This window comes from Caloenas nicobarica, chromosome 3, assembly GCF_036013445.1.
Source record: "Caloenas nicobarica isolate bCalNic1 chromosome 3, bCalNic1.hap1, whole genome shotgun sequence".
Taxonomy (NCBI): domain Eukaryota; kingdom Metazoa; phylum Chordata; class Aves; order Columbiformes; family Columbidae; genus Caloenas; species Caloenas nicobarica.
Genome location: NC_088247.1, coordinates 110112562 through 110140561, shown reverse-complemented (window position 1 = coordinate 110140561; position 28000 = coordinate 110112562). Strand labels below are relative to the sequence as shown.

At 51.6% G+C, this 28000-nt stretch overlaps 2 protein-coding genes across 2 annotated transcripts; both read left to right on the top strand.

Annotated features, from left to right (window-relative positions):
- Nucleotides 1–37: 37 nt before the first annotated feature.
- KLHDC3 (kelch domain containing 3) lies at nucleotides 38–23046 on the top strand. The gene is made up of 11 exons (XM_065631360.1): nucleotides 38–223; nucleotides 7198–7424; nucleotides 9721–9897; nucleotides 12162–12277; nucleotides 12774–12845; nucleotides 13060–13273; nucleotides 13560–13646; nucleotides 14859–14967; nucleotides 21169–21242; nucleotides 22103–22181; nucleotides 22379–23046. Exons 2-11 carry the CDS (start codon nucleotides 7271–7273, stop codon nucleotides 22443–22445), a joined length of 1149 nt encoding a protein of 382 aa, XP_065487432.1. The 5' UTR covers nucleotides 38–223; nucleotides 7198–7270; the 3' UTR covers nucleotides 22446–23046.
- Nucleotides 23047–24628: 1582 nt separating this feature from the next.
- Nucleotides 24629–27934, top strand: LOC135986953 (neuronal PAS domain-containing protein 4-like). The gene is made up of 8 exons (XM_065631510.1): nucleotides 24629–24926; nucleotides 25501–25667; nucleotides 25764–25900; nucleotides 26079–26184; nucleotides 26334–26580; nucleotides 26849–26958; nucleotides 27408–27543; nucleotides 27619–27934. Exons 1-8 carry the CDS (start codon nucleotides 24826–24828, stop codon nucleotides 27932–27934), a joined length of 1320 nt encoding a protein of 439 aa, XP_065487582.1. The 5' UTR covers nucleotides 24629–24825.
- The last annotated feature ends 66 nt before the right edge of the window (nucleotides 27935–28000 follow it).

The window sequence follows — 28000 nt, the reverse complement described above, 5'->3', positions numbered from 1 at the left end:
AACGGGGCGGCGCAGGGCAGGGCAGGGCACCACCCCACCCCCGAGGCGGGCCCGGGCGCAGCACACTGGGAAAGGCCCCGCGGGGCCGTGCCAGGCCGAGGCGCCCCGGCGGGGGAGGGCGCCCGCGGTCCTGGGCAGGCGGGGCGGCGCCGGACTACAAATCCCAGGGAGCGGTGGGCGCGGCCGTCAGAGCGGGACTGCCGGGGCGCCTTCCTACTGCTAGGTATGGGACTAGGGCTGAGAGGGTCGGGGGCTGAGGGGGGTCGGTCGTTGGGGCGAGGCGCCCGCGCCGCCCTCTCGGGGAGCTGGTGGGGTTGTTGGGGATGGCCGCGGCGGGCGGAGGAGCTGGAGCTCCCGCCGAGCTCCTCCGCGAGGGCTGGGCACGGGGCTCGGGGCTGTTGCCCTTGGCCGGGGGGGGGCAGGGCCCTGAGGCGGCGGTTGGAGGCGCGGGGCGGCCCTGGGGGGCTGCTGCAGGGGGCGGCCAACCGGCTCCGCGCCCTCGTGTAACCGCCGCTGGGCGGTCCTTCTCTATCCCCGCAGGACTGTGCGATTTCAGCCCATTTACGCTTTCCCCCAGGCTTCGCCACGTTGATGGGCTTGGGGTTTCACGCCTGGTCCTTCAAGGCAGAGCAAAGGCTGACGGCGGTGAGCCCGGCCCGGCTGTGCTCGATGCTGCCCACTGAGCCCAGCGAAACGTTCTGCATGGCGGGTCCTGGTGCTGGCGTGGCAGCAGGTGCCGGGGAAGAAACAGGTTGGCCTTTGCTTGAGCCAGAAATGCCACGTTCGGCTGTGGTCTCGGTTTTCCTGAGCCTACTGCCTCTGAAGGGTTGCCCTCTGCATGGCAGAAACAGCTTAACGTTTGCCAGAGGCTGAGGCAAATTCCTGGCAGGGAAGAGGGGGTCAAGGAATGTCTCAGAAGCTTAGGTGCATTCCATAGGGAAGCAGCAATGGGGTTTGGGAGGCAAGGTGAAGACTGGGAGAAGTCAGCTTAATAGCTGCAGAATCTTAGCTGGACTTTGAGCAAATGTAAATCAGCCATGGGCAAAATATTTGGGCAAAAGTAAGGAGGCGGTGCTGCAGTCTGCAGGGACAGTCACTGGAATGAATTCCTGCCTGAGCAGTGTGGTCTATGATTTCTGTGTCTAATACGAGCTTCTAGATAGGTCTCAGTTAACGAGCCTAGGGGCTGTTCTAGCACAGTCTAGTTTACCAGTGCTGGAATTGCATTGCGAGTGTCTAAGCTGCTGAATGTGCAAGCTTGCAATTTCACACTACCTTAGCATAGTCAAAGCATCAGATAAATGTCAAGCATGAGTAAAGAAAGCTGTTTGTTCTCATGCTATTTCTAACAGTAAGTTGTATGTACTTGAAATAGAACTATCTATATGGTCTTCTGTGAGCTGACTGGGCTATTTTAAGTGTTACTAAACCTTGTTAGCTGGCATCTTTTGGGAGACGGGACTGAGGCAGCCACACGGTAGAATTTGCTCTCTGGAGCAACTTTGCAGGGGCAGTTGGCTGCTCTGCTTGGAGTGGTACTGTAATTTTGAGGGTGACAGAGCGAACCCTTGAAAATCCAGGCCACTTTCTGCTGGTGTTCTCTCCCTTGCTGTGGGAATTGACTGCAGCAAGGCTAATCTGAGCAGCTTTCACAAATGGCTCTAGGTTTCTTTCTCTGTGTGTAGATGAATGAGGCAGCCCAGTGAGCTCTCTTTGAACAAAGAAGTGGATCCTAGGATAAATATTTTTGTTCTGAGATTTTCATCTGGCTGCTGTATTGGAGATGGTCTGTAGCTTTCAAGCTCAAAGGAAATGTTTTTGTAGTTAATTGTAGGGAAAGTCTAACACAAATAGAACAAACAGCTGAAAAATTTGTCCGTATAAACCATGATTGCTCATTTCTTTTTTTCCCTCTCTCCAGCTACGCCACTTTACTCAGGTCACCGCAACAGTTTGGAAAGATATGCTATTGATAAATTACTGAGTGACTTTTCTGGTGATCTCAGATGGCTATATGCTGTACTGGTAGACTCCTGTTAGGTATAAGCTGGGGCAGTTAGGATGGAGGTTGTTTCAGGCATCATGTGTGTCTTCAGACAACAGGACAGCCAGAGATTTGGGAGCGCTGTCTGTAGGTGCTGTATTCGAAGAATGCAGAGCTGACTTCAAAATCTGGTTGTTCCCTTGCTTAGTAGTGAAATGCCTGTGGTGAACTACTGCGTTCTCTTTGCTGGATGTCAGCGCTGACAAAGAACAAGGGAGGTCCATGGTTGTTTCTCTGCTAACAGACTCGTAAGCTTCCACTTGTGGTCGGGTGTCATGCCTGACTGCTGTGACAGAGCCAGTCTGTGGTCACCCCGTGGCCATTGTTGCACCACTTGCTCTGGAAGTGTGTACCTGGGCTTGTGGTGCTGTGCACAGTCTGTGGAGGGTTGCAGGCATTTCTGTGGAACCACAGCAGGTTATTTTGAGCACTTTTTAATTTTAGCCTCTCTGTGCTTAGTGGCACAGGAACAGCTCATTGCTGTGCTCACTTAATTTCCAGCATCGTCAGCGTTGGGTAATTCAACAGTAGGTGAACTGTAACCTGATTTTTAGAAATGTTCTTATTCCTGGCAATTAACAACAGGACCTACCAGGATTTCAACCTGAATATCTCAGTGTTTGACTGTAACTCTGGATAGATTATGCGAGACCAGAGAAACGGGGAGTTATGAAGATTGCATGATTGCTGCCTGTGTGAGTGGAAAATGAAATGAAAAGATCTGTTAGTTTTTGGAGAGGTGAAGTGGGGAGCTGACACCTGTATTGGTGAAAGCAAGCGTTGGCTTGAACAGAAGCACACGTGCACTTCTGTGAAGGAGACACCCGAGTGCATCGTCAGGATGCTCAGTGCATTGCTTCTCCCCACTGAGACGGGGGGAAGAGGGGCAGACAGAGCTTCCTGATCTAAGGTGAGCGAGCGTATGCTGAGCCAACAGTATGTGGGACTGCAGTTTCTTTGGTCATGTTTCACCTAGAAAATCTCTCGCTGTATGAGAAACCTGCACTTGTTTTGATGGGGCTTTTTGATCTCCCTATAAGGTCATAGTTCCTGGGGGCACTGGGGTGTGATTCCAGCTGGACATGCTGAATCAGTCAAAGGAGATTCTTCAGACCTTCAATCATCTTCTGCTGTGAGCACAGATGAACTATGGAGGCTGCTTTAAAAGAGAGAGGCGCAGCTCTGGGGAGGAGAGGGGTGGCTCAGCAGGATCCAGAAAAGGGGCACACACTTAGCTCACTGACTGTGCGAATCCTCCTCTTACTCTACTGGCTTTTGGCAGTAGCAATAGCTTCTGTGATTTAAACAATTCAAGCTTAATTTTTCTGTGCTGTGAAAGCCCTTCCTCTGATCCGTGATGAATGTCAGTGTCTCTAACTGTCCCTTTGGTTTGCAGTAGAGAGTGAAAAAGCACCTGGTTCACCTGAGCTGGGATGTGTCCCACCTCCTGCAGACAGTGCCCTACCGGTTCTCTGGTACAATTTGCCTCTATCTGATCAATATTTATGTGTGTTATAGCCTACATCCCTGTTGCTGGTGTCCTAAATGAGAAATCACAGTATATATTTTGTATAACTTAATATTGTACAGTTAGGGGAAATTTTTAATAAATTTTTTCATGTTGATTTTGCCGTTTCCCCCTCCTGGCTGTACCCTATATAATCTTTAAAGAAATCTAAGGCATGCTGCCTAATGTCAAGTGTATTAATGCCTCCTACTAGTAAGTCCTTATAGGAATTATGTTGGAAAGTGGTGTGTTTATGTCCTCATTTATATCATATAAATTATTATTGGAAATGAAAACCTGAAATGGAACTGAATAGTGTGCATAGTTGTAGGGTAGAAAATAACTTTTCCCTCAAAATATGTGTTTAACTTGTATTTGCAGATGGTGCAGAGAGGGGAATTGCAGGAGGAAAATGGACTTTGGGACAGAAGACTGCTCTAATGAAACGATTTCAAAAAAAGGCATGAGAGGAGAGAGGCTAGAAATGGACACAGAAAGCATGGCGGGGGTCCTCAGGAGGTGGGGCTTGTGCAGGGGAGAGAGGGGGGTGGACCTGTGCGTGGCTGAAAAGGGGAGAACAAATGCTTGGCGAAGGCAGGAAGACATGATGGTTTTGGGGCAGGGTTGTGGGCAGTGGCAGAAGAGGAAGATGGAGTCTGGCTGGATGTTTTCATTACAGTGCAGAGAAGAGCACTAGGGTTTGGAAAAGCCCTGGCATCTTGTTAAATCCTGTGTTTTCCTTTGCCTTTTAATATAATAACCTGTAAGGATCACTTCACACTTCTAATTGTTTTCTTTTCATAAAGTGAATGAGTGTTTATGCATGCCCTGGATCTGATGAGTGACAGCAAGAGACTGTGCTGGCTCAGCTGTGTTTGCTCTGTATGGGTGTCCCCTTCCCCAGCCAAGGACAAGGGCAGCCAACTTCAACCCCATCACCCCCACCACTGCCCCGGACCTGCCTATACCCACATGCCTCCTGGGAAGGGCTAATATCTGAAAAAAAAAAAACCAAACAAACAAACAAAACCCCCCAAAAACCAAAAACAAACAAGCAAAAAACAAAAAAAAACCACCCACAAACCAAAAAAAAAACCCCAAAACCACCACCAAAACAAAAAAAACCTTTCCCAGAAGTCGTAATTGTAGGAAACAACGTTGCAGCGTTGTTGCTACATCAACATCCTGCTATAGCGAAACCCACTGGGCCTTGAGCTGCTGCTTCTTGGTTGACCAGATTAACTTCTTAGGATGTGCAGCCTTTCGTTTCCTGTCTTCTGATGACTAATCTTAATTATGAAACTGTACGGCAGGGTAGCCAACTCCTGTTGGAGTGAAAGGACCAGTGTCCTGCTCTGGCAGCAGCATATCCCTCGGCCCACGGCTTGAGTAAGCTCCAAGGAGTGAAAAAGACTTTCCCCAGCCTTTCTGGCAAAAAAAGCAAGCAGCTTGGTACAATGCCTGCCTGCCATACCAGGCTAGTGCACTCCTCTAGCCCAGGAGGAACCAAGTGAAGAACTTGGAAGTAAGATTAATCCTCTTAATCTTCCAGGATCAGGCTCAGTCTGAAGGGTGTTGAAAATATTGGCACTGGTGATAAAGTCCAGTTAAGCTCCTTGAGGAGTCTCTTACAGAATCACTTAACCAAGAAGCTATTTTTGAGGAACATATTGGTTAGATTTTTTTTCAGTGGTAACTCATGACTGAGGCAGGAAACATATTTAGATATGTGAAGTCTTCAGAATAGCCCAAAAGGTGACTTTGGTGATCTCCATGGAAACTCATCTATTCTGTAATTTTCTGGAGGACTTATACAAGAGCTGCTGCCTGGCTCTAAAAAAATATATTAATTTAAAAATAAAAAATCCTACTAGATCTGAATTTAGGGTGGTCCCAGACATACAGTGAAGCATGGCTTGTGGCAGAGAGGGGCTGTTCCTGGACCCTTCTGGAGCAGGTCTGATGGAGAAAAGCTTGATGTGACTTTCTGGTTTGCTGACTGCAATTTAGGTTGTGGTGGTTGCTGTAGGAAGAAGCAGCTTTGCACAAGGCACTCCTTTGCCTATGCTTATTTGTTACAAGTAATGCTGCATGATACTTTCTGGTTGGACTTTGCACATGTCTTGGTGCTGTAACTTTGAGGCACAGGGCATGGTCTGGCTGCTGGTCTGCATTCTGGGGAAAAAAAAAAGAAATCACTTTAAAAAGAAATTACTCAAATTTTGCTGAGATTTAGGAGTTCTGGAATGAAGCGACTGGTTTCTGGATGCTTTCGAACTGTCTGTAGTGTGCATGGCTGGAGCTGGAAGCAGGAGCTCCCTGTTGGGCAGCATCTCTGACCCTTTCCCCAGGTGCAGGTGGGCCAGATGCTGCGGTGACCTGGTTGCTGATGGGCTGTACCAGTGCCTGGTTATGCATAGTGGCTCTGCATGGCTGAAGGTCTGGGGGAGGCCAACAGCAGCAGAGCAGCATGATGCTGGCCCTTCTTGCTGCTCCCTAGCTACTTCAGAAACTTTAAACAGGAGGAAAGTCCTTCTTCTGGAAACTCACTGCTTTCCAAAAAGAAAAGACAGAGAAAATGTGTAGGAATTTTAGTCCTTGTTCTAAGGCATCCGTAAATTTCTTTGCATTCTGCAAATACTAAAACTGGGTGGCGGGTGGGAGCATGCTGACTGCATCTTCAAAGAAGTTCGAACCAAGCAATGAAAAAGAGAATTTTCTTTAGGCTGTCTGAAACACAAGTGTCTTTTCTAATGGCTGTTTTCCAGCTGTGAGGAAACTGCTAAAGGATCAAAGTGACCCACGTTTTCAGAAGCACCTGGGCAGGACTGTGCTCCAGATCCTTAGATCCAAAGGAGAATCTCTGCAAAAATCAGCTGCGGAGACTTCTCTAAGAGCTGATCTAAGCCATCTGTTTGAAGCATGAAGCCTATCTGTTTCTTAATTGAGATACGATGTTATAAAATTTTAATAGATGTGCCTGGATTTGCTGCAGGAGAAAAAGGCTTTATTCTGTTCATTAGCAAAGAGCTTTCTCCCCAGACTACGGGGTTTCTGTTTTCTTGTGTTTCATTAAGCTGGACCTTAGTGTTCAAATCAATGAGTCCAAATGCTAGTGTTGTAGTCCACGACACTGTAGTATCAGAGAGTTGGTTGCTTTATGTAGGGGTGGTTCTTTGTTGGTTTTTTTGTTGTTGTTGCGGGGTTTTTTTGGTGGTTTTTGAAACTATTTTCCTCTGCTGTTTCTCATGACTGATGCAAAGAACATGCTCTCTTCTTTTCACCTTCACACTTGGCTCTTGCTGTGTCCTGAGGACAAATTATTCTGGCTTGTCTAGGATGTGTAGATGACCAGGGTACTGCCAGGCATACAGCATTCAGCTGCCTTCATCAAAGGTTCTTGGCTTATGCTGCCTGTATAGCCACCCTGAGGGGTTTTTTCTGTATGTGAAGGCATCTCTGCCTGCTCTCCTGAGCCTTGCTCTGGTTACGGTACCTGCCTTGTGTCTCCTTCCCAAGGGGAGAATAAAACTCCAGTTTGGAAGCAGATGAGTGAGGACACACACCTTTGTAGTTGGCATTCAAGGAAGACAGGAAGACCTGTGAGATGGATCATGTTATTTTAGCATTCTTGTCTTTATTACAGAGCCTGGTGACATCGTGGTGGCCTGGGAAGCATGTGGCTGTGGCGCCAGGGCCCCTGAAGACTGCCTGGAGGAATGCTACGGTGGGCAGTGCACTTGGAAGGTGGGCCACGGAGAGTGAATCACGCAGCCGTGGCTGTTGGGCACAAGGTCTATTCCTTTGGTGGATATTGTTCTGGAGAAGACTATGAGACTCTGCGGCAGATTGATGTCCATGTCTTTAATGCAGGTAAATGTGTCTTTTTGGTGCACGAAGGAGTGACTTGCTGGGCTGGGTTATTAGTTTTCTTGCCCACTGCTACTTAACCTGTTATGCTCCGTAACATGCTGTAACATTTGCAAAAAAAGTTATCAGTGTAGATGGGAGCCTCTGCCTTTGTGCAGCCGTGGATTTTCAGCTTCAGGGGCAGGGCACAGAGGGTCTGTAATTCAGCATACTGCTAGGATAAGGACTCACTAGAAGTAACCACATAACCAATGGCTTGTTTTGTCCTTGTTCTCTGTGAACACTAACTCAACTAGGTGCAAAGAGGCAATGTTTAGCTAGCTCCGATCCCGCATCCAGTTTGCAGGATGACTGTGCTCAGCTGCTGATAGGGCGTAAGGCAGTGCCTCAGTTACATCTCCAGGTCTAGAGTCCTGAGCTGTTTCCCTGTGGGGCCAACTGACAACTGCTGCCAGCATGATGAAGTCAGTAGGGGCATACGGCTAGGATAGAGGCCTTCCCATTTTGGCAGCAATCATGCAGATTCAGTGTGACTTAGAAAAGGAGCTGGAGCCATTTGTATAGGGTAGCCAGTATCTGTCAGGAGGCTGAGCTGGAGCCATGGCTGTGATGGGAGAAGCTATATTTCTTGATTCAGTGCTATTTGAACTGAAGAGGTTACTGAGCTGGTCCATTAAGTATTTCCCTATAATTAGGGAGGTGATTGAAAAACTGCATAGATGCTTGGATGAGTCTAGCTGAACAGAAACAAGAGCAGAGAATCAATGACCAGTTTTACAGACTGGACAGCATGCTGAATGCTCTCTTAATGCACAAGTGCCGTGTAGATAAAACTAGTTTGTAAGATGCAGTGAACTCGCTCCTCTGACTGTGGAGAAGACTGACTTGTGCAGTAGGGGATGAAGGCTTTGGTTACACAGGGCTGCCAAGGTGACCTGCTCATAGTGTAGAGGGGAGTGTAGCTCAATATCTTGTGAACAGACGTTAATCTTTATTCAGAGAGACTGGGCTCTCACACTCAAGACAGTTGAATGCTGTAGCTTGTAAAACATGCCAGTAGAGCACCACTCTTATGGTGGAAGCATAATTACTGTGCCCAAATGAATGCTCCTGCATTGTCTTCCCTTCCTACTACTCCCAAATAATTGAGTGTCATGATGCTGCAGCCACCATCTGGGAGGTGACACTGGCTTTCCAAGCACACCTTTGCTCAGTTAGCTTTGCCAGGTTGCAGTGCTAAAGCCAAGATGCCAAATCTTGAATGATCCTTCTTCCAAAGAGGAAGACTGTGTTTTAGGTAGGAAACATCCCATGTAGCTTGACTTCAGCATTGGCTGTGCTTCCTCAGTGCCCTTCCTGCCTCTGGGGTAGATGTTCACCTTTTAAGATGCCTGACCTTTTCCCTATGTTAGTATTTCAGGGGAACTGCAGACTGTTTTCTACTGTGTTTTGTATTCTGTCTGTGTTGAAAACAAAACTGGAGGCTGTATGTATGGTAGAGGGATGGTGTCTGGGTGCTGTTATGTAATGGCCATGGAACACTCACTGTGACTTCTGCACTGTCATTAAACCTGGTAATACCTGTCGATTGCTCTGGCTGAGCATGACATACAGGCTGCCAGGAAGGACAACCCATAAACACAAGGAACTCCTATTAGTAACGCAAGGTTAGCAGGGTGAACTCGTATGAATGGGGAAAAAGGAGACAGCTGTCTCATGTAGAGCTTAAACAAAATAAAAGCAAACAAAACCTGTTCCCACAAAGCTGCTGCATTGCTTTAGTTGAACTCCACTACTGCAAGTCCAAATGGTGCCTTTAGGTATGTTCCCTTGTATGTTGCTGCAGTGAAATATTCCTGTGTTGCCCATTCTTCCAGCTTTGAGTCTCTTCAAAAATGTCACTAACCTGAAGTAGTGTCTGTATTCATTATCACCTCTGTGCTTTTTCCTTTCCCTATTTTTTTTTTGTGTATGCTGTACCTTCACTCAGTCTAGAATGAGCCAGAGTGGAAACCTTTTCAGTGTAATTAATGCAGAATGGAGCCCATTTCTGTCCAGAGTCCTTTGGTCTTCCAGTGCTTCCTCTAGTCTCGCCTATGACAGGGGTCAGTGGAAAACTGGGCTTCCATATTCCTTTACTAGCCACTACTCAGGATCAGACACAGCTTTGTCTTGCTTGCTAGATGTCTTCTGCACCCTGTCATAGGGGGAAAAATGCTCCCATGCAGGATGGGTTGTGGCCTGTGAGCACATGTAAGCAGGCTTAGCATTTGACATGGGCTCAAACTTGTGCTTTCAGTCTCTCTGCGCTGGATCAAGCTGCCTCCAGTATGGACAAACAGCCGAGACCATGTAAGAGAAGTGCCCTACATGAGGTATGGGCACTCGGCAGTACTCATAGACGACACCGTCTACATATGGGGTGGTCGCAACGACACTGAGGGAGCCTGCAACGTGCTCTATGCCTTCGATGTCAGTAAGTTCCAGCTTCTCGCTCTTCCTTGTCACAATTACTTTTGATGAGACCTCTTCTCTGTCCCATTGCACTGCTCCCCAACTTGTTTTCCTGTCCCTCAGTCTCTCTACAAAGTGGCAGTCTGGAGGAAATGGTACAAATGGGGAATTGGTGTTGCTGGCTGTTTCAGCAGGTTTAGAAGGGCAGCAGGGTGGCCAGTGAGTCTACACACTTGACTTGCTGTAAAAGCCTTTGAACAGAGATTACTGAGCTTGTCTAATAGTCAAGCTGGTTTAAATTTTTCTGTCAGCTTTGTGTGCTCTCTCTGATAGTAACTACAGCTGGAGCATTCTCTCTATGTAATATATTATTCCTTAACAGTGGCTGAAGATTGAAGCAAGAAACAGCTAGAGCTCTTGACGACTGTGGTTCCTCTCCAGGATGGTCCTTCTTTCTGAAAGCATGAAGGAGAGTGAGGAATAAAACACAGAAGGAGTCAAGGACAGGATGGCAAAATAAGGGAAGGCATGAGTCAAGTTAGATAAACCTGAAAGTTAAATTCCTTGAGCCTTTCAGTTGGCTTCAGTTGGAGAGAACAGGCACCATCAGGACCTGGGTGAACAGGAGTGTCAGGAAAGGGAGTACACCTGGATTCTGGAGCCAGCTCTATCTAAATACTGACCAGTAACTGACTTGCAAGGAAAACTGCTTGTTCTAGTGCTTTGTCATGGGTTCCGTTCTTCACCAGGAAATGTCTCACAGCTTGTAGCTGCTCTCTGGGCTCAGAGTTTCCCCCCTTCCCCTGATATATCAGCTGGGAAGCCACCAGTAAACCTCTGCCTATGCAGAGCCCTTGTAGTGGGAGCTGCCTGGTCTCCCTGCCAACTCCAGCACTTTAGCATTAAGTGAAAATTAACTGAAAGGCCAGGCTTCAGTCCTGATCTGAACCTTCTGCAGCTGTCTGTACATGCTCTGCCCGTTCCCTGCCAATCCTGGAAAGTGAGGCTGGCAGTTGCAGTCCCATGTCTGTGGTGTAAGTGCCACTGTGGGAGTCTCACCAGGCTGGATAAAGTCCTGGCTGAGTGCATTTTTGTCCCCTGGCATGCCAAGCAGATCACACATTGAGGTCTTTTCCATCTCTAATTTGACATGTTGCACTTGGGTGAGCTCTTGCCGCTACCATGTGCCTGGGCTTGGAAGCAGCTCCCTGAAGGAAAGCAACTCGATAGCCGCTGCAGCTTTCTTGCTAGAGGCTGCCCAGGAATTCTGTTGACCTTGCAAGACCCTTTGTGTGGTTCCAGCTAGAGTCTAGGTCAATAGCTGTGGCTGCAGGCCAACTTAGGAGTCATTATCCTCGTGAAAAATGTGGCTTTGGCTCCCCTATTACCACTTTCTGACATAAGCACTGCTCTTGGCAGCTCACAGCAGTTGGAGGGGAGAGGCAGGGAATGTCTCCTGCTACTTCCAGGCTTATCTGTGCCTCTCTGGGCTCTTGGGACAGGTGCCTGTGCTTGGCAGAGAGTTGCTGGCTTGGCTCCACGTTGCCCTGGCGTGGAGAACAGCTCTGGCTGGATTTCAAGTCCTCCTCTAAATTGAGCCACAACCTCTGGAGTGTGGGGGCTAAAGGGTTGAATCTGGCTGGTGCAGGCTCTTGGGGAGCAGTGTGAGGGAAACCATGGAGAGTGGAGAGGGAGGAAGGCTCCCCTTGAAGAGGGGATGAGCATGTAACAAGAGGAGCAGATAAAATAGGGAGAGCCATGCTTCAGAGGTGGGGACATGCACAGTAGCTCTGACATGGTGAGCTTGTGGTTGACTTCTGCCTGGATTTGAGACCTGGTTTTGCTCAATCACTCAGCATCTCCATGCCATGAGGTCAGTTGAGCCACTTAGCATCACTGCTTCACTGTAATTGAAACTCTAAATGCAGCGTTGATAAGTGGCTCACAAGTAGGCTTTGCAAGAGATTCAGTAAAAATAACATTGCTCAAGCAGTGCTGTACTACTTACATTTAAAATGTGAGCTGTTTGTCAGGTTGGGCAGAGTCATTGGCCATGCCCAAGAGCTGAGACCTCTGTCACCGTGCCCTTCTGTGGAGGCTCAGACAGGCGGCCTTGCCTGAAGAAGCTCGCAGCCTCTATGGAGAAGCAAGTGTTGTGAATGAAATGAAATGAATGAAATGAAAGAGAGAAGGATTTCTGTCTTAGAAATGAAGAACAGTAGTAAAGAGCTATGCCATCCCAACAGCTACTCTGTTTTCCTAGCATTACTTCCTGTTTTGTTTCAGACACACACAAGTGGTTCACGCCAAAGGTGTCTGGAATGATCCCAGGAGCAAGAGATGGGCACTCAGCTTGTGTCCTGGCAAAGAGCATGTTTATCTTTGGAGGCTACGAACAGCTGGTGAGTAGTGTCTATAACTGTTATTTGGCAGTCCCTTGGGAAGGAGGACATTCCTGCCCAGGACATTGGTAGAGGCAGGATACAGGGGCATATTTGTATCCATAATTGCTTTTATTTCTCAGCAAAGTTATGGCATTAATTACCCAGGTTATGCTTACTGTTTGGAGAGAAGATGGTTGGGAAAGTAGTCCTAAAAAAATGGTGGATGTTTTTTTTTTCTTCCGCAAAACATATAGAGGTAAAAATATAAATATTTCTATATATAATTTTTGTCTGTCTCACTTGTCAGGAAAATTTAGATAAAAACATAATATTTTTCATAAATATATATTGGTCTACATTTATTTTAATTCCGTGACATTGTGGAGCACAACCATCTGGAGCACAATTGACTTCAAAGGGATGCACCAGGTCTGTAGAACAGCATCCTGCCTGGGGTCAGATGTGACCAGGCTTCTCAGTCCCTTTGTGACCAGGCTGTCCTGTTGTCTTCCAGGCTGACTGCTTTTCAAATGATATTCATAAGTTGGATACCACAAACATGATGTGGACCTTAATCTCTGCCAAGGTCAGTGTCTGCTTTTCACTTTGGTTTGTGTCTGCTGTTCTCTGGGGTAGTTGCCCACGCTTTTCTCGCAGCTTCTGTTTGGTGTGGCTGGAATCTGCAAGGAGGGGAAGTTCTCCAAGAAAAAGGCAGCCACCCCAACATTCCCATCAAGATGTGTCATCTCCCTGGGTAATCTGCATTCTTTCTCTTGTTCTGTTTTACTCTGCCCCTGCAGGGTACACCAGCTCGCTGGAGAGACTTCCATTCAGCTACTATCATTGGAACAAAGATGTATGTATTTGGTGGCAGAGCTGATCGTTTTGGGCCATTTCACTCCAACAATGAGATCTACTGCAACCGCATTAAAGTATTTGATACGGAAACAAACTCCTGGTTGGACTCTCCTCCAACTCCAGTGCTCCCTGAAGGCCGTCGAAGTCATTCAGCATGTGAGTGTGGGTCTGCTGAGAGAGGACAGTGAAGGAAATTCCTGCCTGTCTCAGAAGAGGGGTGTCTGGTCTGCTGGGTGGAGATATGGGTTAGCAAGGGGTGCACAGAGCCTGGCTTCCACAGAAAGCTGCTGCCCAGTGAAAAGTATTCAGTGTAGCCCTGGACATGAAGGTGATGTAAGCAAACGTGGACAACCAGCACCACTTTGCTTTGTGTTTGTTGGAACAGGGACCTGCTGGGCTCTGCCATGGGTGGCACATTAATGCCTATGCTTGCTCTCCACAGTCAGCTACAACGGGGAGCTATATGTATTTGGTGGCTATAATGCACGCCTGAACAGACACTTTCACGACCTCTGGAAATTCAATCCAGGTATTTATGCTTTTAACTTGTTGCAGTGATAGTGTTCAAGGCCCTCAAGCCTGTGAGTGCTCAGATGAGTGTACTTTCCAAGGGCTTGCAGCCTGCTTGGGGGGGAAATGGCTCTTCTGATGGCATTGACAGGAGCTCGCTACTGTGCTTCGGACCCCTGTTCCTCTGCAGACTGTCTCCAAATCTCAGTTTAGAAAGTGGAAAAAGAAGTGTTCCTGAAAGACACAGCTAATCAAAGGGTGGTTGGCAAAACTTTGTCTTCTTCTTAAATATGCAGAAGTGTTGGCAGAAAATAACATATGGGGAAGCAATGGGGTTAGGGAAGTGAGAGACCATAGCTGGTCTCTTAACTTGAGCTGCAGGATTGCCATACCGCACTGTCTAGGTACCAGATCAAACTGTGCAGCAAAAGGGGTGGTGGTTCTGCTGGTACCCTGAATATCAGTCAGCTGTAAGCTGTTTTGAGGTTCTCAGGCACTTTTCACAGTCCATTAGACTGGTTTTGTTTGCTTTGCATAGTAAATTTGCCTGAGAGTGGCCAACTTGCTGTTCCCCAAGCTGATCTATGAGCTAGTGTGAAACCTCCCAAAGGTTTCAGTGCTGTGCATTAGGGATTAATCACCCCCGCAATGTCCTGGCCACAGAGAGCAGCAAAGACAAAGGCTTCTGTCTTTCTCCACCTGGTTCAGTTCCCCATGTTCCCCTCCCACAACCAAGCTGTCCAAGCAGTCTCCACTCTGCAAGAGTGCTCTGCATCCACAGTAGCTGCCAGCAGATGGAGCTGGTTCCTGGGGCTCCCTCCAGATCCGGACCCCAGCGGGGTGCTGCTGGGGACAGGAGGCTGCCTGCTCCCAGAGCTCTGCCTCACACAGTTCCCTGTGATGTCCAGCCTACTGCTGTGGTACCTGTGGGTCCTGGTGCTCAGGCTTTGCAAGCAAAAGGCCTTGACCTGCAACTCCTGTCTCAGCAGGCAGAGCTCCAGGGCTGTACCTGGCATCCCAGCAACACTTCAGTAACAACCTTATAGAAGTGCATCATCTTGCTGCTAGCCAGAAGAGGAGGTTGTTAGGGAGCGTGGATATTGGCTAGTTGGTGTGTGTGGGGCAGTGGGCCTCAGGTTTTGCTGTGATTTGTTTAAATCCGTAACCTGCTTATACCTGGGTCTTGGCCAGGCTCTTATGACAAGCAGATGCACTCTTTTCCACTCCTTAGTTTCTCTTTCTTGGAGGAAGATTGAACCCAAGGGGAAAGGCCCATGTCCTCGACGCCGGCAGTGCTGCTGCAGAGTGGGGGACAAAATCATTCTCTTTGGAGGCACCAGGTGAGTTGTGTGGGATGGCTCTGTGAGACAGTTTGCCCTTCAGCACCGTGTCCTTCCACACTCTGCCCCATACTGTAGTCAGATGCACTTCAGAGCCACATGGCAACTGTCCATCTACCTTGCAAGTGTAAGAAGTTGTGTAGATCAGGGCTTTTCTGGAAAGAGGCCAAGAGGGAGACTGAAGATGTCATGTAAGCTTGTAAAGCACCTGGTGACAAGCCCTCTTGCACAAGTAGAGGCAGAAGTATGTAACATCTTGTTCATGAAGGGTTGTGCCATGGTTGAGCTTTCTGTGAAAGAGGTGGTGAGGAACAGGGAGGAGATCCTGCTGTCAGGACAAGTATCTCAGTCTGCAGTACTGTAGCAGAGCTCAGACTGACTAATCCTTCCCTGTGTGCTGCCCTGCTTCTCCCACTGGAGTTTCTTTCATTGGCAAGTGAGGTGTCTGCCAAGCTGCAGTGGGATGTCAGCTCAGCTGGGAGCTGTTTGAGTAGCCCATACACACCACAAGACAACATTCCCTTCTGTGCCAGTGTTCCTTAGCAAAGTTTCCATTCACAAAAGTGACCTTGTGTTAAGGATTTAGCTGTCAAACCCTGGAAGTGATACTGTCAGGGTGCAGGGCAGCTGGATGTGGCCAAGAGCCTTAACAGCTGCTAAAAGAAAGGAAGTGACCCATCTCCAGGACATGCTCTATGCTGTCTGGAATGACAAATTGCAGCTCTGGAGCACAGGCCTGTTCGCCAATATCTACCTTGCAGAGACATCTGAAATTCCTTCAGACTTCCACATGGTTTGGAAAGCTTTGAGGCTTTCTCTGGGATCCTGACAGTGGCTCTTTGAGGATAGTTTTGAAGACAGATTGGGATAGAGAACAAGGCAGAGCAGGTTCTGCTGATGGGCTGACCATACCACTGTGTGATGGAGTGAAGGGCCTTCAGGCTGCAGGAGAGCTGGAGGTAGGTGCTTAGTTGTAGGATGTCCATGTGGGTGTGAGTGCTTAGTGCAGTTGAGGTATGCAGAGGTGCTGAGTTTATCCAGTCTTCTCAACAGATACTGCGTGCTGCTTTGTATGATAGATGCCCATCTACAAGAAGGGCCAGAAGGAGGATCCAGGGAACTACAGACCTGTCAGTCTGACCTCGGTGCCAGGGAAGGTCATGGAGCAGATCATCCTGAGTAACATCACACAGCACATATACAAGAAAACGGTGCAATCAAGCCCCGTCAACATGGGTTTATGAAAGGCAGGTCCTGTTTGACCAACCTGATCTCCTTCTACGACAAGGTGACCCACCTAGCAGATGAGGGAAAGGCTGCGGATGTCGTGTACTTAGACTTCAGTAAGCCTTTGACACCATATCCCACAGCTTTCTCCTGGAGAAGCTGGCAGCTCATGGCCTGGATGGGTGTACTCTGAGATGGATAAAGAACCGGCTGGATGGCTGTGCCCAAAGAGTTGTGGTGAACGGAGCCAAATCCAGTTGGCGGCCAGTTTCCTGGGCCTCGTGTTTCCTGGGGCTCAGTATTGGGGCCAGGTTTTTTTAACCTCTTTATCAATGATCTGGATGAGAGGCTTGAGTGCACCTTTAGTAAGTTTGCGGATGACACCAAATTGGGTGGCAGTGTTGATCTGCTGGAGGGTAGGAAGGCCATGCAGAGGGATCTGGACCAGTTGGATCATTGGGCTGAGGCCGATTGTATGAGGTTCAACGAGGCCAAGTGCTGGGTCCTGCACTTGGGTCACAACAACCCCAGGCAGCGCTACAGGCTCAGGGAAGAATGGCTACAAAGCTGCCTGGAAGGAAAGGACATGGGGGTGTTGATTGACAGCCAGCTGAACATGAGCCAGCAGTGTGCCCAGGTGGCCAAAAAGGCCAACAGCATCCTGGCTTGTATCAGGAATAGTGTGGCCAGCAGGACTAGGGATGTGATTGTGCCACTGTACTCAGTGCTGGTGAGGCCGCACCTCAAATCCTGTGTTCAGTTTTGGGCCCCTCATCATAAGAAAGACATCGAGGTACTAGAGAGAGTGCAGAGAAGGGCAACAAAGCTCGTGAAGGGTCTGGAGCACAAGTCTGAGGAGCGGCTGAGGGAACTGGAGCTGTTTAGCCTGGAGAAAAGGAGGCTGAGGGGAAACCTTATCGCTGTCTACAACTACCTGAAAGGAGGTTGTAGCATGGAGGGTGTTGGTCTCTTCTCCCAAGTAGCAAGTGATAAGACAAGAGGAAATGGCCTCAAGTTGTGCCAGGGAAGGTTTAGATTGGATATTAGGCAACATTTCTTCCCAGAAAGGATTGTCAGGCATTGGAACAGGCTGCCCAGGGAAGTGGTGGAGTCATCATCCCTGGAGATGTTTAGGCAAGGTTCTTAGGGACATGATTTAGTGCTAGAGTTAGGTTATGGTTAGACTTGGTGATCTTGAGGTTCTCTTCCAACAGAAATGATTCTATGATTTTATGAATTCTGACATTAAACCTAGGCACTCCTAGGAAATGCTAGCAAACCACAACAAATTTGACACAAGATTTTTGGAGTTTGGTCTACCTATGCCAGGCAGCACAGCAGCACCTTGTCTTCTCCACCAAATGACTTCAGTATTCAACTTAATCCAGGCTCAACCCCAAGGGAGGCCAGTTCATCAGCACTAGTTTGGGGTAGGAAGCTGGCAGCCAGGAACACAGCCTGCTTGGACTAGAAGGTCAGGTCTTGCAGGCTGGGGAAGGAGGAGACAGGACTGGGGGCTGTGTTTGCTTCCTGTAACAGTTATCAGGTGTGTTCTGGAGCTGCCTGTCGAGATAAGAAGTTTTCCAGGAAGTTGTTGTAATGGAGAACTCCCTGTGGTCTGCCTGCTGACCTGTGCTCCTCTGCCCCTGGAGGGGAGAGGGGGGTGGAATTCAGCAGGGCTCAGCTTTCTGGGCAGCAGCACTGGGGGATGGGCAAGCAAAACCCCTTTGTGTCCTGCCTTCCTTACAGGATTCATGAGCCCTGTAGACAGATCAAGAGGCACTTCTGCAGGGCGCCTGCTCCTGTGGCATCCAAATGCTTAGTTTCTTTTGTATACCTGCCCAAAGCCTGGTCTTTTCACTCCAGCTTTGGCCTCTCACTGTGGCCCGTTTGAGTGATTGGGAAGTCATGTAGTGCTAAGCTCAGTGTTCCCATTAGCTGTGTCACAGCTGTGGCCCTGGTGTGGTTTCCTCCCAAACCCACCAGTGCTTCAGCATGCAGAGACCATTCATAAGGGAGAACAAGGGGAGAGGGAATGCAATAAAACGAGAGTTTAGCTGAACAAATGCCAGTCCAGGTTTAGCTTGACACTGTGTTTACCCTGACAAGGCTTAGAAATGCTTGGCTCTGATGAAGGGAGGAGGGGCTCTCACTAGGTGCTTGGTGAAGGGCACAAGAGCATTCACCAACATGCTGAACTGTGCAGCTGGAACCAGAAGTTTTGCTGGGGTCTGGCTGGCAAAGCGGTGCCCTGCACCCTGCTGTCTGGGAGTTTTGTCTCTCCTGGTCTTGAACTCCAGGCTGCTTGCAGTTTGGTGATTAAAAACACAGATGTGGTGCCTGCTGGCTTTCCTTTGAAAGATAAGGGATGGTCTAGGGTTTCCTGTGACGTGGATGTGAGATTAGATTGTGGCATGGTGAGCACACTGGGGTGGAATTAAAGAGGATTTTGCCTGTATCCGGGCAGATGAGACCCATCAGCAACAGGTCTTCTCTGCTAGCAGTGAGCTGTGCACTGCAGCTTGTGCTAGAGTTATGGGGACCTAGAAGGGACAGGTACTGTCTCATGTCCCATGAGAGGTGAAGCTTGGTGGGGAAGCAAGTGACACTGGGGTGAGAAGTCACTGCATAAGGTCTCAGCTGAGCAGTGAGGACATGCTAAATTGCCTTGTCACAAACCAGAGCAGGACTTGAAACACCTTTCTTTTATTTCAAATTCTCCAAAAAACTATCAGCCGTGGGAATGCTTTCCCCTGGCTGAAGTGCTACTATTCCAGCATGGGCTGGTGTGTCTGCTTGGGGGTACAGTGACTCATCTCTCAGGTGCTTCGGCTGTTCCATCAAGACTGCAGAGGCATGAAACCAAAGGTGGGGCTGTCTGTCTTAACTATGTGAGAACTGGAGAGATGAACAGTGTGTGGTTAGGCAGAATCTGTTTCTGACCTTGTGCTGTTGTGCCAACACGTGACTTCAGCTCATACAGAAAAACCCAAAAGCAGTCCAGCTGCTGGCCTAGTCAGAGGAATGCAAGCTAATAGGATGTTTTCCAGGCTGCGGGTTGCTAACCTGTTGGCTTTTGCTGGAGAACTTGTGCTAATGCAGCAGGTACATATGGTTGTTGTGACAAAGAGGGAAAGAGCTGCCACTAAGCCAGGTGAAGACCTCAGCATCTGCTTCAAGTGCTTATTCTCTGCTGCTGCCTTTGCTCCTCTGTAGAAAAAGTTGAACTTCTGCAAAGCACCTTCTATATTGTCAGAGAAAGCAGCTTGGCTGATCACACTCTGGCCCACTGCAGCGTGGGGGCGATGTGGTGCAGTGCATGCTGCCTCTGTCCCCAGCAGCATTGGTGCTCCTCAGAGTTTAGACAGGAGAATCCATCTCACAGCTTTCCATGGCATGAGTAACATATACAGCATGTGGCAGTCTGCAGATGTTTCATACAGCCCTGGGAAGCTAGAGCTGAGGTGGGCAGGGAGAGCACAGCAGCGTTGCTTGCAGCATATGACTCCTTTCATTGCTTCTCCAGGTTGCAAAAAATTTCATAGAATCATAGAATAGTTTGGGTTGGAAGGGACTTTCAAAGGTCATCCAGTCCAAACCCCCTGCAATGAGCAGGGACATCTTCAACCAGATCAGGTTGCTCAGAGCCCCATCCAACCTGGCCTTGAATGTTTCCAGGGATGGGGTGTCTACCACTTTGCTGGGCAACCTGTTCTTTGGCCACTCGCTACTTGCAGAGTCTGCTGCCATCTCTGGAGATAGATCATGGCTCCTGTGATCTGCAGCACAACTGGAAAGCCTTGAAAAAGTCCTCTTGGGTCTCCAGCTTATCTCACCTGCCTCACTGGGGACACCAGCACAGCTTTTTGGATTTCGTATTGTGCCACTGTGTGGTGTCCGATTCTTCCTAGATCAGGTGCCTGTCCTGTATGATATTCTCCCAAATCCTTGTGCTTCCCATTACATGCTTCCCCTTGGCCATGAGATGAAGCTGGCCTGAGGTCTGTTAGAAGACAAGGCAAAGGCTGTGTCCTTCTGCCCCATGTGGTGTCTGGGGCTGTTTAGGCTGACCCTGCATGCCCAGGCAGTTTGATCTGTTTGTATTTCCTAACGTGTTACTAGGGCAGCCTTCCATGATAGAGCATTGCCATGAAGCTGGTTAGTCCCCAACAGCGTGCTGGGTTCTCCAGGTGATGCCAGCCTCTCTGGCCCTGCCTGCTGTGGAGCAACCCATCAGGCCTGCTGATCACACAAAAAGCAGGACAGATGCTTGTGCAAACATGCCTGCCTGCTCTCAGGAGCTGCTGTAACATTCCTTTTCCAGCCTGCTGGGTCATCCTCGGTCTCGTCCTAGAGCTCAGCTTTGCCTCTCTGAGTGGAGCTCTTTGGAGGGTCAGATCCACTGAAATTGCTGAGCAAATAGAGCCCTGAAACAAGCTTCAGCTCTGGAGGCAGTTGTTTGTCAGCACTCTCCTCCTGCCCTGAGGATGGGTGTCACCCTCTGGGGGAGGCCCCAGGGTTGCTCAGTTGTTGGAGGTACCTGAGAAGAGTGTGAAACCAGCCAGAAGCTGATCAATGTACCAGAAGGGAAAAGGGATGTTCCCTGCAGAGCAGGACCTGTGGAGGTGCAGCAAAGGAAGAGGCAGGTGAGATGAGGGGGAGGCTGGCAGCTGGAGTCATTGTGGTTGTGTGTGAGGAGGAGGCAGCTCCTCCATTCCCTGCTGTGTCTTGCAAAGGAGGTGCTTCTGCCCCTGGCGTTGTGCAGCTCTGCCTGCTCTGTCAGAAGCTGGGAGAGTGATGGCTTTGGATGCTGCTGGGTGAAACAGAGGGACAGAAGGGATCATAGGGGCCCTACATGGGGCAGGCAAGCCAGGAACAGTCCTGGACTTGCTCAGCACTTGGGGAGCCCAAGGGACCATTACTGGTATACAAGCGTTTTGGCACTGACTGACGCACTTTGCTTGGCTTCTGCAGCCCATCTCCGGAGGAGGGAATGGGTGATGAATTCGACCTGATGGATCATTCAGATCTCTACATCCTCGACTTCAGTACGTGAGCACTCCCTGCCCAGCTTGTGCCTCTCACCACAAGGTGCCCTGTGAGCAGGCCCTGCTGTGAAGCACTGTACCATGTCCTGTGTGGTGCTGGGTACTGTCTTTCAGAGCCAGGTGGCTGTTTCTGGCTGGTGTACATGGCTTAAGCCTGACCCCCGCCAAGAGATGCAGCTGTGCTTGCAGACTGCGGCTAGGCTTATGGCTCTTCATGTGCTCCTTCACACAGAATTCTTCTAGGAGCACAAAAAACCACTCACGGAATGGTTGGGGTTAGAAGGGACCTCTGAAGATCATCTAGTCCAACCCACCTGCTAAAGCAGGTTCACCTGGAGCAGATTGTACAGGAAAGTGTTCAGGCAGGTTTTGAATGTCTCCAGAGAAGGAGACTCCACAACCTCTCTGGGCAGCCTGTTCCAGTGCTTGGGCAGCCTGTTCCAGTGCTTGGTCACCCTCAAAGTAAAGACATTTCTCCCCATGTTTAGATGGAACCTCCTATGTTTCAGTCTATGCCCGTTGCCCCTCATCCTATCGTTGGGCACCACTGAAAAGAGTCTGGTCCCATTCTCTTGACACCCACTCTTGAGATATTTATAAGCATAAATAAGATTCCCTCTCAGCCTTCTATTCTCTAGGCTGAACAGACTCTGCTCTTTCAGTCTTTCCTCATAAGAAAGATGCTTCAGTCCTCTAATCACTCCAAGCCTGTCCCTGGTGTGCACCCTGCTTTGTCCCTCAGAGGAGTGGTTGGGGTGCTCTGCCCTGTTTTCTATGGCACTGATTGCATGATGCCTGGACCCCCGCCCCCCCATAGCATCCAGACAAGGACTGCTGTACTAACTGCCTTCTTTCCACAGGCCCCAGTCTAAAGACGCTGTGTAAGCTGGCAGTGATTCAGTACAGCCTGGATCAGTCCTGCCTTCCCCATGACATCAGGTACTGTGTGCTTTGCTGGGAGGTCCCCCATGGGTGCTGCCTGTCCTTGGGGTGCTCCAGCCCTCGCCAAGGGCTGCTTGGGGCCCCCCCAGGGTACTGTGTAGCTTTGGGGCAGGCTGGGCTGGAGACCACAACTGGTCCAGCCCTGCGTACTGTGTTTGTGCTTTCTCTCAGTGTATCCCATTGGTGTGTTACAGATGGGAGCTCTCAGCCATGACGACAAACAGCACCATCAGCCGCCCCATCGCCTCCTCCCAGGGCTGACGCCAGCTCGTCCCTCTACTGCCCTGCCCTCGTCCCTCCACACACCGTCCTCTTACTACACTGCCTGCATGAGTTTTTAGCCCTTTCAAACAAGGAGCATGTGAGCTCAGTTTGTCTTGCCCTAGTCAAGCCTCTCTCTGCTCTTGTCATGCTTTGGGCAGCATGAGTGTGCAGGCATAGCAGGCCACCAGGGAAGAATTCGTCTCGCCCCAGCAGCACAACTGTGAACCCCCCTCCTTGGTGATGGCTCTAGCATCTCTTGCCTGCTTTCCCCTTGCCTATGGAGCTGCAGCTGTGTTGGCCTCATCCCTGGCCACTTTCCAGGGACCTGAATCAACTCTTGCCAACAGCTATGGCCTGGGATTGGCCTTGGGCCATGAACTGTTCCTGCACAGCCTTGAGAGAGCAGGGGCCTCCACGCCCATACCTGCCAGTGCTGACCACCATACTGGCACTGGAGGGCATGACCCAGCCCAGAGCTGAGCCTGATGTGAAGGCCTGGGCCCAGCTGGACCCTCTGCCCAGCTCCTGTTGTAAAATAGCAACTGGGGGAAGTTTTATAAATGCTGAGGCAGATGTGGTTTCTGCTGCTGTGCTTGAGCAGGCAAACGGGTGGAGAAGAGGATGTGGGAAGAGAGAGGTGGAACCAGGTGCTCTCTTGGACAGCTGCAAGCCACCAGAGGCTTGTGGCAGCTGGGGGCTGTAGCTGGTATGAGCCACAGCCCTGGCTGGGGTGGGAGAAGGGGAGCTGGGCCTCCCACAGCAACACTGCCCTGGCATGCCTGCCTCCTGCCCAGGGCTGTGCTGCCCTGTGAGATGGCAGGGAGGAAGGCAGTGCATGTCTCCTGGGCTGTGCTGCCTCAGGAAGGTGGGTGCTCTACAGCTCCCTGCCCCAGGGAGGGAGGTGAAGGGAGGTCTGGGGCAGCCTTTGTGGGTGGCATGGGAGGGTGTGCCTGAGCCCCTTCCCATAAAGGTGAGGTGTCCAATGTGAAGATCTCCAGTGTCAACCATAGCATGGCTAATGCAGGGAAAGCCAGGGAAGTGCTCAGCGTCTTCCCTAGGATGCCAGGGTCACAGGGCAGCCAAGAGGTGGTGATGGTGGCACCTGTGTGCTGGGAACAAGTGGCCCAGGCCATCTCCCCTGTCCTGAGGGCTGGCATATAGCCAGGATCAAGTGCCTCTTATCCAGCAGCATGGGGTTGCAGAGGTGCCTGGGTTCCTCAGCCTGCAAGAGGTGGCCAATAGGGGTGCAATGGAGCAGCCTGGAGTGGCATGAAAGCAGTGAAAACTCCATGGTAAGAGAACAGAAGGCACCACAGTTGTGACAAGAACTTGTTCTTCAAGTACTGGCAGAACCTTGCTGTGGTGGGTGACAAGCATCAATGGCAGGTGTGGGGCCTGACCAGAGCCAGGGTGTGCTGGCAGCACATCTGGCCCGGGGAAGGGCACCCTCGGCTGGGCTCCCCCGCCATGTGGTCCGTGGCACCTGCAGGTTACTTGCAAGGGCTAGGTAGGCATCTCCCATGCAATATCCAGCAGCTCCAGCTTCCTTGCTCAAACAGCTGCCTCAGCCACAGGCTCTCTCAAGCCGTGCCATGAAATGTTGCAGTTTTTTGCCATGGCATCCTCTTCCCCGGCACCAAAGCATCAAGCTTACTCTCCTTGCAGGGTGCCAGACACCAGGAAACACTTGTGGACCACCCAGGCTCATTGTACTGGGCAACATAGTGCTGAGCACAGAGGCTCCCCAAGGTGCTTCTGGCTCTGTCCATAAGTAGCTGTCACTGGGGCTTCTCTGGGGAGAATTACAAGTTCTGGGACATGGAGACAGGGTCTAGAAAGCCTCAGTGCCTCATGCCAGCCACCTCTAAGAGAGCAAACCTTTGGTGTGGAGAAGGCTTTTCTTGGAAGAAAAAGAAGGGGCTCATCAGGGAGAGGCTCACAGGCACCCCACTGCCCTTCAAGGGACTATCCACAGGCCTTCAGCCCATTGTGGACCTTGCTGGGCTGGCAACAACAGTGTGCCAGCAGCTGGCAGATGTTTGTCCCATGGCGGGGGGGTTCCAGCTACCTTCATCATCACCCCCTCCTGAGCAGCCAGGTTTGCTTTAAAGACCCCAGCTTCCTTTTATTGCTTCCCTTCTCAGATTGCAGCCCGCTGCAAGGGATATTTTTAGCAGCCTGCCTTCTAAAAATAGCTCCAAGCTGTTTGGAGTTACGTCATGAGAGGTAACTCTCTCCATGCGCCGCAGCTTGGCCCCTGCACCCCAGGAGGGTACAAAAGGAGGCCGGGAGCAGTGGGGTCAGCAGGTTTGGACGCAGCCAGAGGCAAAGGAGGCAGTGGTTTGCTGCCAGCTGCAGGCATCCTACTGCCGGCACCATGACCATCTTCTGCAGCCACTGCCACAGGCCGCTGCAGGCAGAGATGAGCTGCCTGCCCAGGAGAGGCAAGCAGGTGCCCAGCACCCCGAGGCCATTCAGGTGAGCTCTCTCCCGCCTCCTGCGATGGCCTTCTACGGAGGAGAGCCCTGAGCCAGCTTGCCCAGTGGCTGATAGCCCTTCTCAGGGGCTCGCACCAGCCTGGGACAGGGGGGCTGCCAGCTGGTGTGTGGGGAGGAGGTGTGGGAGCTTAGAGGGGCAGAGGGATTTCAGGTGGTTGAAGAGTAAAGGCCAATGAAATGGGCTGGGGCTCACATTCTGGCACTGGTTGCGGTTTCCATCCTTGTGGGGTTTGGCAGGGGGGTTGTGTCACTTGGGCTCCCCCCGGCCGCAAAGCACAGGTCATTGTCCAGTGTGGTCCCCTGAGAGAGGGGTAGCAGCCATGCCAGCGGTGTGTCCCCCTGGGTAGCCATGAGCAGCTCTGCCTTCGTCCACTGGAACAAGACAGCCACCAAAGGTTTGCTCTCCTAGAGGCTGCTGGCACACGTGCTGAGCCTTTCTAGGGGAACATCATCACCCCATGTCCCCCAGCTTGCAATTCTCCTCATTGCAGTGGGTGGGAAATGCTGTCCCTCTCCCTCCCTGGACACGTCACCCCAGTCGCCTGGCTTTGCAGGTCAACCAAGAGTGCCTCCAAGGCTCGCCGGGACCAGATCAACGCGGAGCTGCAGGCACTGCGCTCCCTGCTGCCCATCTCTGCACGGGAGAAGGAGCGGCTCTCCTACCTCCACACCATGGCCCTGGTGTGCCTCCAGCTGCGGGGGGCTCAGCTGTTCACCCCAGGTACCCATGGCACTGCCGTACCCCACACTAGTTTGGCTCTGCGTGGGGCACTGCTCCTGCCCCAAAACAGCGCTTCACCCCCTGCTGTCCCTGCAGACTTGGCTTCTCCTGCAGGACTGGCCCTGGGCACGGAGCTGCTCTCCCTGCTGCCGGGCTTTCTGCTGGTGCTCTCAGCCAGTGGCAAACTGGTCTACGTCTCAGAGAACGTGGCTCAGGTCCTGGGCCTCTCCGTGGTAAGGCCTGCCCATTGTGCAATTGTGGTCACTGTCCCTGGCCTGGTGCCTTTGTTGCGTGCACGACATGCTGCCCCAGCAGATGCTGGCCTGTGGCTCCAGTGGGCTGTGAGTTCCTGGTGCCAGAGAACAGCCCACTGGGGCAGGCACAGTCCACCACAGCAGCCCTCTCTATCAGGTGGAGCTGCTTGCCCAGGGGGACACAGTCTTCGACATCCTGGATGGGCAAGCACATGAGGACGTGCACAAGCAGCTCCTCCTCGCCCAGGAGGAGCCTGGCCGGGGTAAGGAAGGCTGGGGCTGTCATCTCACAGACGCTGCCGCCCTGCTCTGGCCCTTGGTGGCTGCAGTCAGAGAGCCAGGGCCAGCCAGTTCTGCTGGGAGCAGACCAAAGGAGCCTCTGAGCAGCTCTGACTGGTCTGTTTCCCTGCAGAAGTCACATTTGTCGGCGAGATGCACACGTCCAAAGCCTTCCGGCTGCGACATGGGGGGAATCGAGCCGTGGCGGTGCATGGGCGCTTTGCGGCCCTTGGCCAGCCAGCCTCTTCCACCAACTCGGTGTTCCTGGCCCTCTGCACACTGGTGGCACGGTTGCCTACAGATGGTGATGCTGGCTTCCAGGATGACCTATTCCAGAGCACGCACATCCTAGACATGACATTTACTGATGTCACAGAGAGGTGAGGGGTGCCTGCTCACACCACAGCTGCAGCTCGGACAGCCAAGATCATTTCCCTTCACCAAGCCTGCATGTCAGATGCAGGCTGACCCCTGTGCGAACAGTGAGACTCTCCCAGATGCTTCCCAAGCCTCTTCCCTCCCTCATTTGCAACTCATTTCTGTATCCCTGTTGTTTTGCTGTCTTCTCCATCATGCAACAGCTGTTCCTTGCTGACATGGTACAGACCTTGCAAAGCACTCAGTCACCACTCCCTTTGTCTTCCCCAGTGTCACCTATCACCTTGGCTACCGCAGGGAGGAACTGATCGGTCAGTCGTGGTACAGCCTCCTGCACCCTGAGGATGCTGACCTAGCAGCTGCCCAGCACAGGGCCGTGGGTGAGTGTCAGGCCTGGGAACATCTGTGCTTTTCTCTGGCTACGTGCTCTGGCTATGCCTGATATGTGGCTGTCCAGGACAACAGAAGTGAATTTAGACCTGCCCGCTGTGGCTCCCTGCTCTGAAAAGGACAAAGCAGAGAACTGGTTACGTGTTCCATACACTGTCTGTAAGGTCACAAGTAGCTTCCAGGTTTGGGAATGTGGGCACCCTGTTTTGCCACAGTGCAGAGGAGGGACAAGCCTACTTGGGCCCCAGCATTTTGGGAGGGCAGGACTTTTACGGACCTGACATTGCTACCTGTGGCTTCTGTTCTGCTGGGGCCAGAGCAGCAACTGACTACAGGCCCCATGGGGGCAGCCTGCTGGGTCCCCAGGCAGCGTGCCACTCTGCTCTGGCACCTGTGCCCACTGCGCCTGCCGCAGGCTGACGCAGCCCCTCGCTCGCAGCGCGCGGGGCCGGGGCCACGGCAGGGACAGCAGTGCTGCGTGTGCTGCGCAGAGACCACACCTGGGCCTGGCTCCGCATCTCGGCGCGGCGGGACGGCGGGGGCCACTCCATCACCTGCACCAGCCACTGCCTCAGGTGAGGGTTCAAACGGGGAGGAGGCCCAGGCGGTGCCGCAGCCCGGGCCGCCCCTCACCCCCGTGTCCGCTGCAGGGAGGAGGAGGCGGCCTACCTGCGTGCCCGACAGCACCGCCCCACGCCCCGTACCGCGGCGGCGGCGCCGCCGCCCGCGCCTGCCGCCGCCCCGCCGCCGGGCCGGGAGCTCAGCCTGCTGGCCGCACAGCTCCGCGCCCTGGCCGACAGCCTCTCGCCGCCCGCCACCCTATCCTGCCGCTCGCCCTGGCCCGAGCCCGAGCCCTTCCACCCGGGCGCTCCCGGGACGGCCGTAGCCCGTCTCGCGCACAGCGCACTGGAGGGGGCGGGGCCTCCCACCGCGCACGCGCACTGTGCGCACTACTCCTGTCAATAAACGCCCCTCCCTCCGCCTGGCTCTGTCTGCGTGTGCGCCGCCACACTCCGCCCACTTCCGGTCCTG

Coding starts and splice junctions, on each gene's coding strand:
- KLHDC3 (XM_065631360.1), top strand. CDS start 7,271: ATGCTACGGTGGGCAGTGCACTTGGAAGGTGGGCCACGGAGAGTGAAT. Junction 7,425..9,720: donor TGTCCATGTCTTTAATGCAG/GTAAATGTGTCT, acceptor TTGTGCTTTCAG/TCTCTCTGCGCTGGATCAAG. Junction 12,846..13,059: donor GGACCTTAATCTCTGCCAAG/GTCAGTGTCTGC, acceptor CTGCCCCTGCAG/GGTACACCAGCTCGCTGGAG.
- LOC135986953 (XM_065631510.1), top strand. CDS start 24,826: ATGACCATCTTCTGCAGCCACTGCCACAGGCCGCTGCAGGCAGAGATG. Junction 25,901..26,078: donor AGGTCCTGGGCCTCTCCGTG/GTAAGGCCTGCC, acceptor CCTCTCTATCAG/GTGGAGCTGCTTGCCCAGGG. Junction 26,581..26,848: donor TTTACTGATGTCACAGAGAG/GTGAGGGGTGCC, acceptor TGTCTTCCCCAG/TGTCACCTATCACCTTGGCT.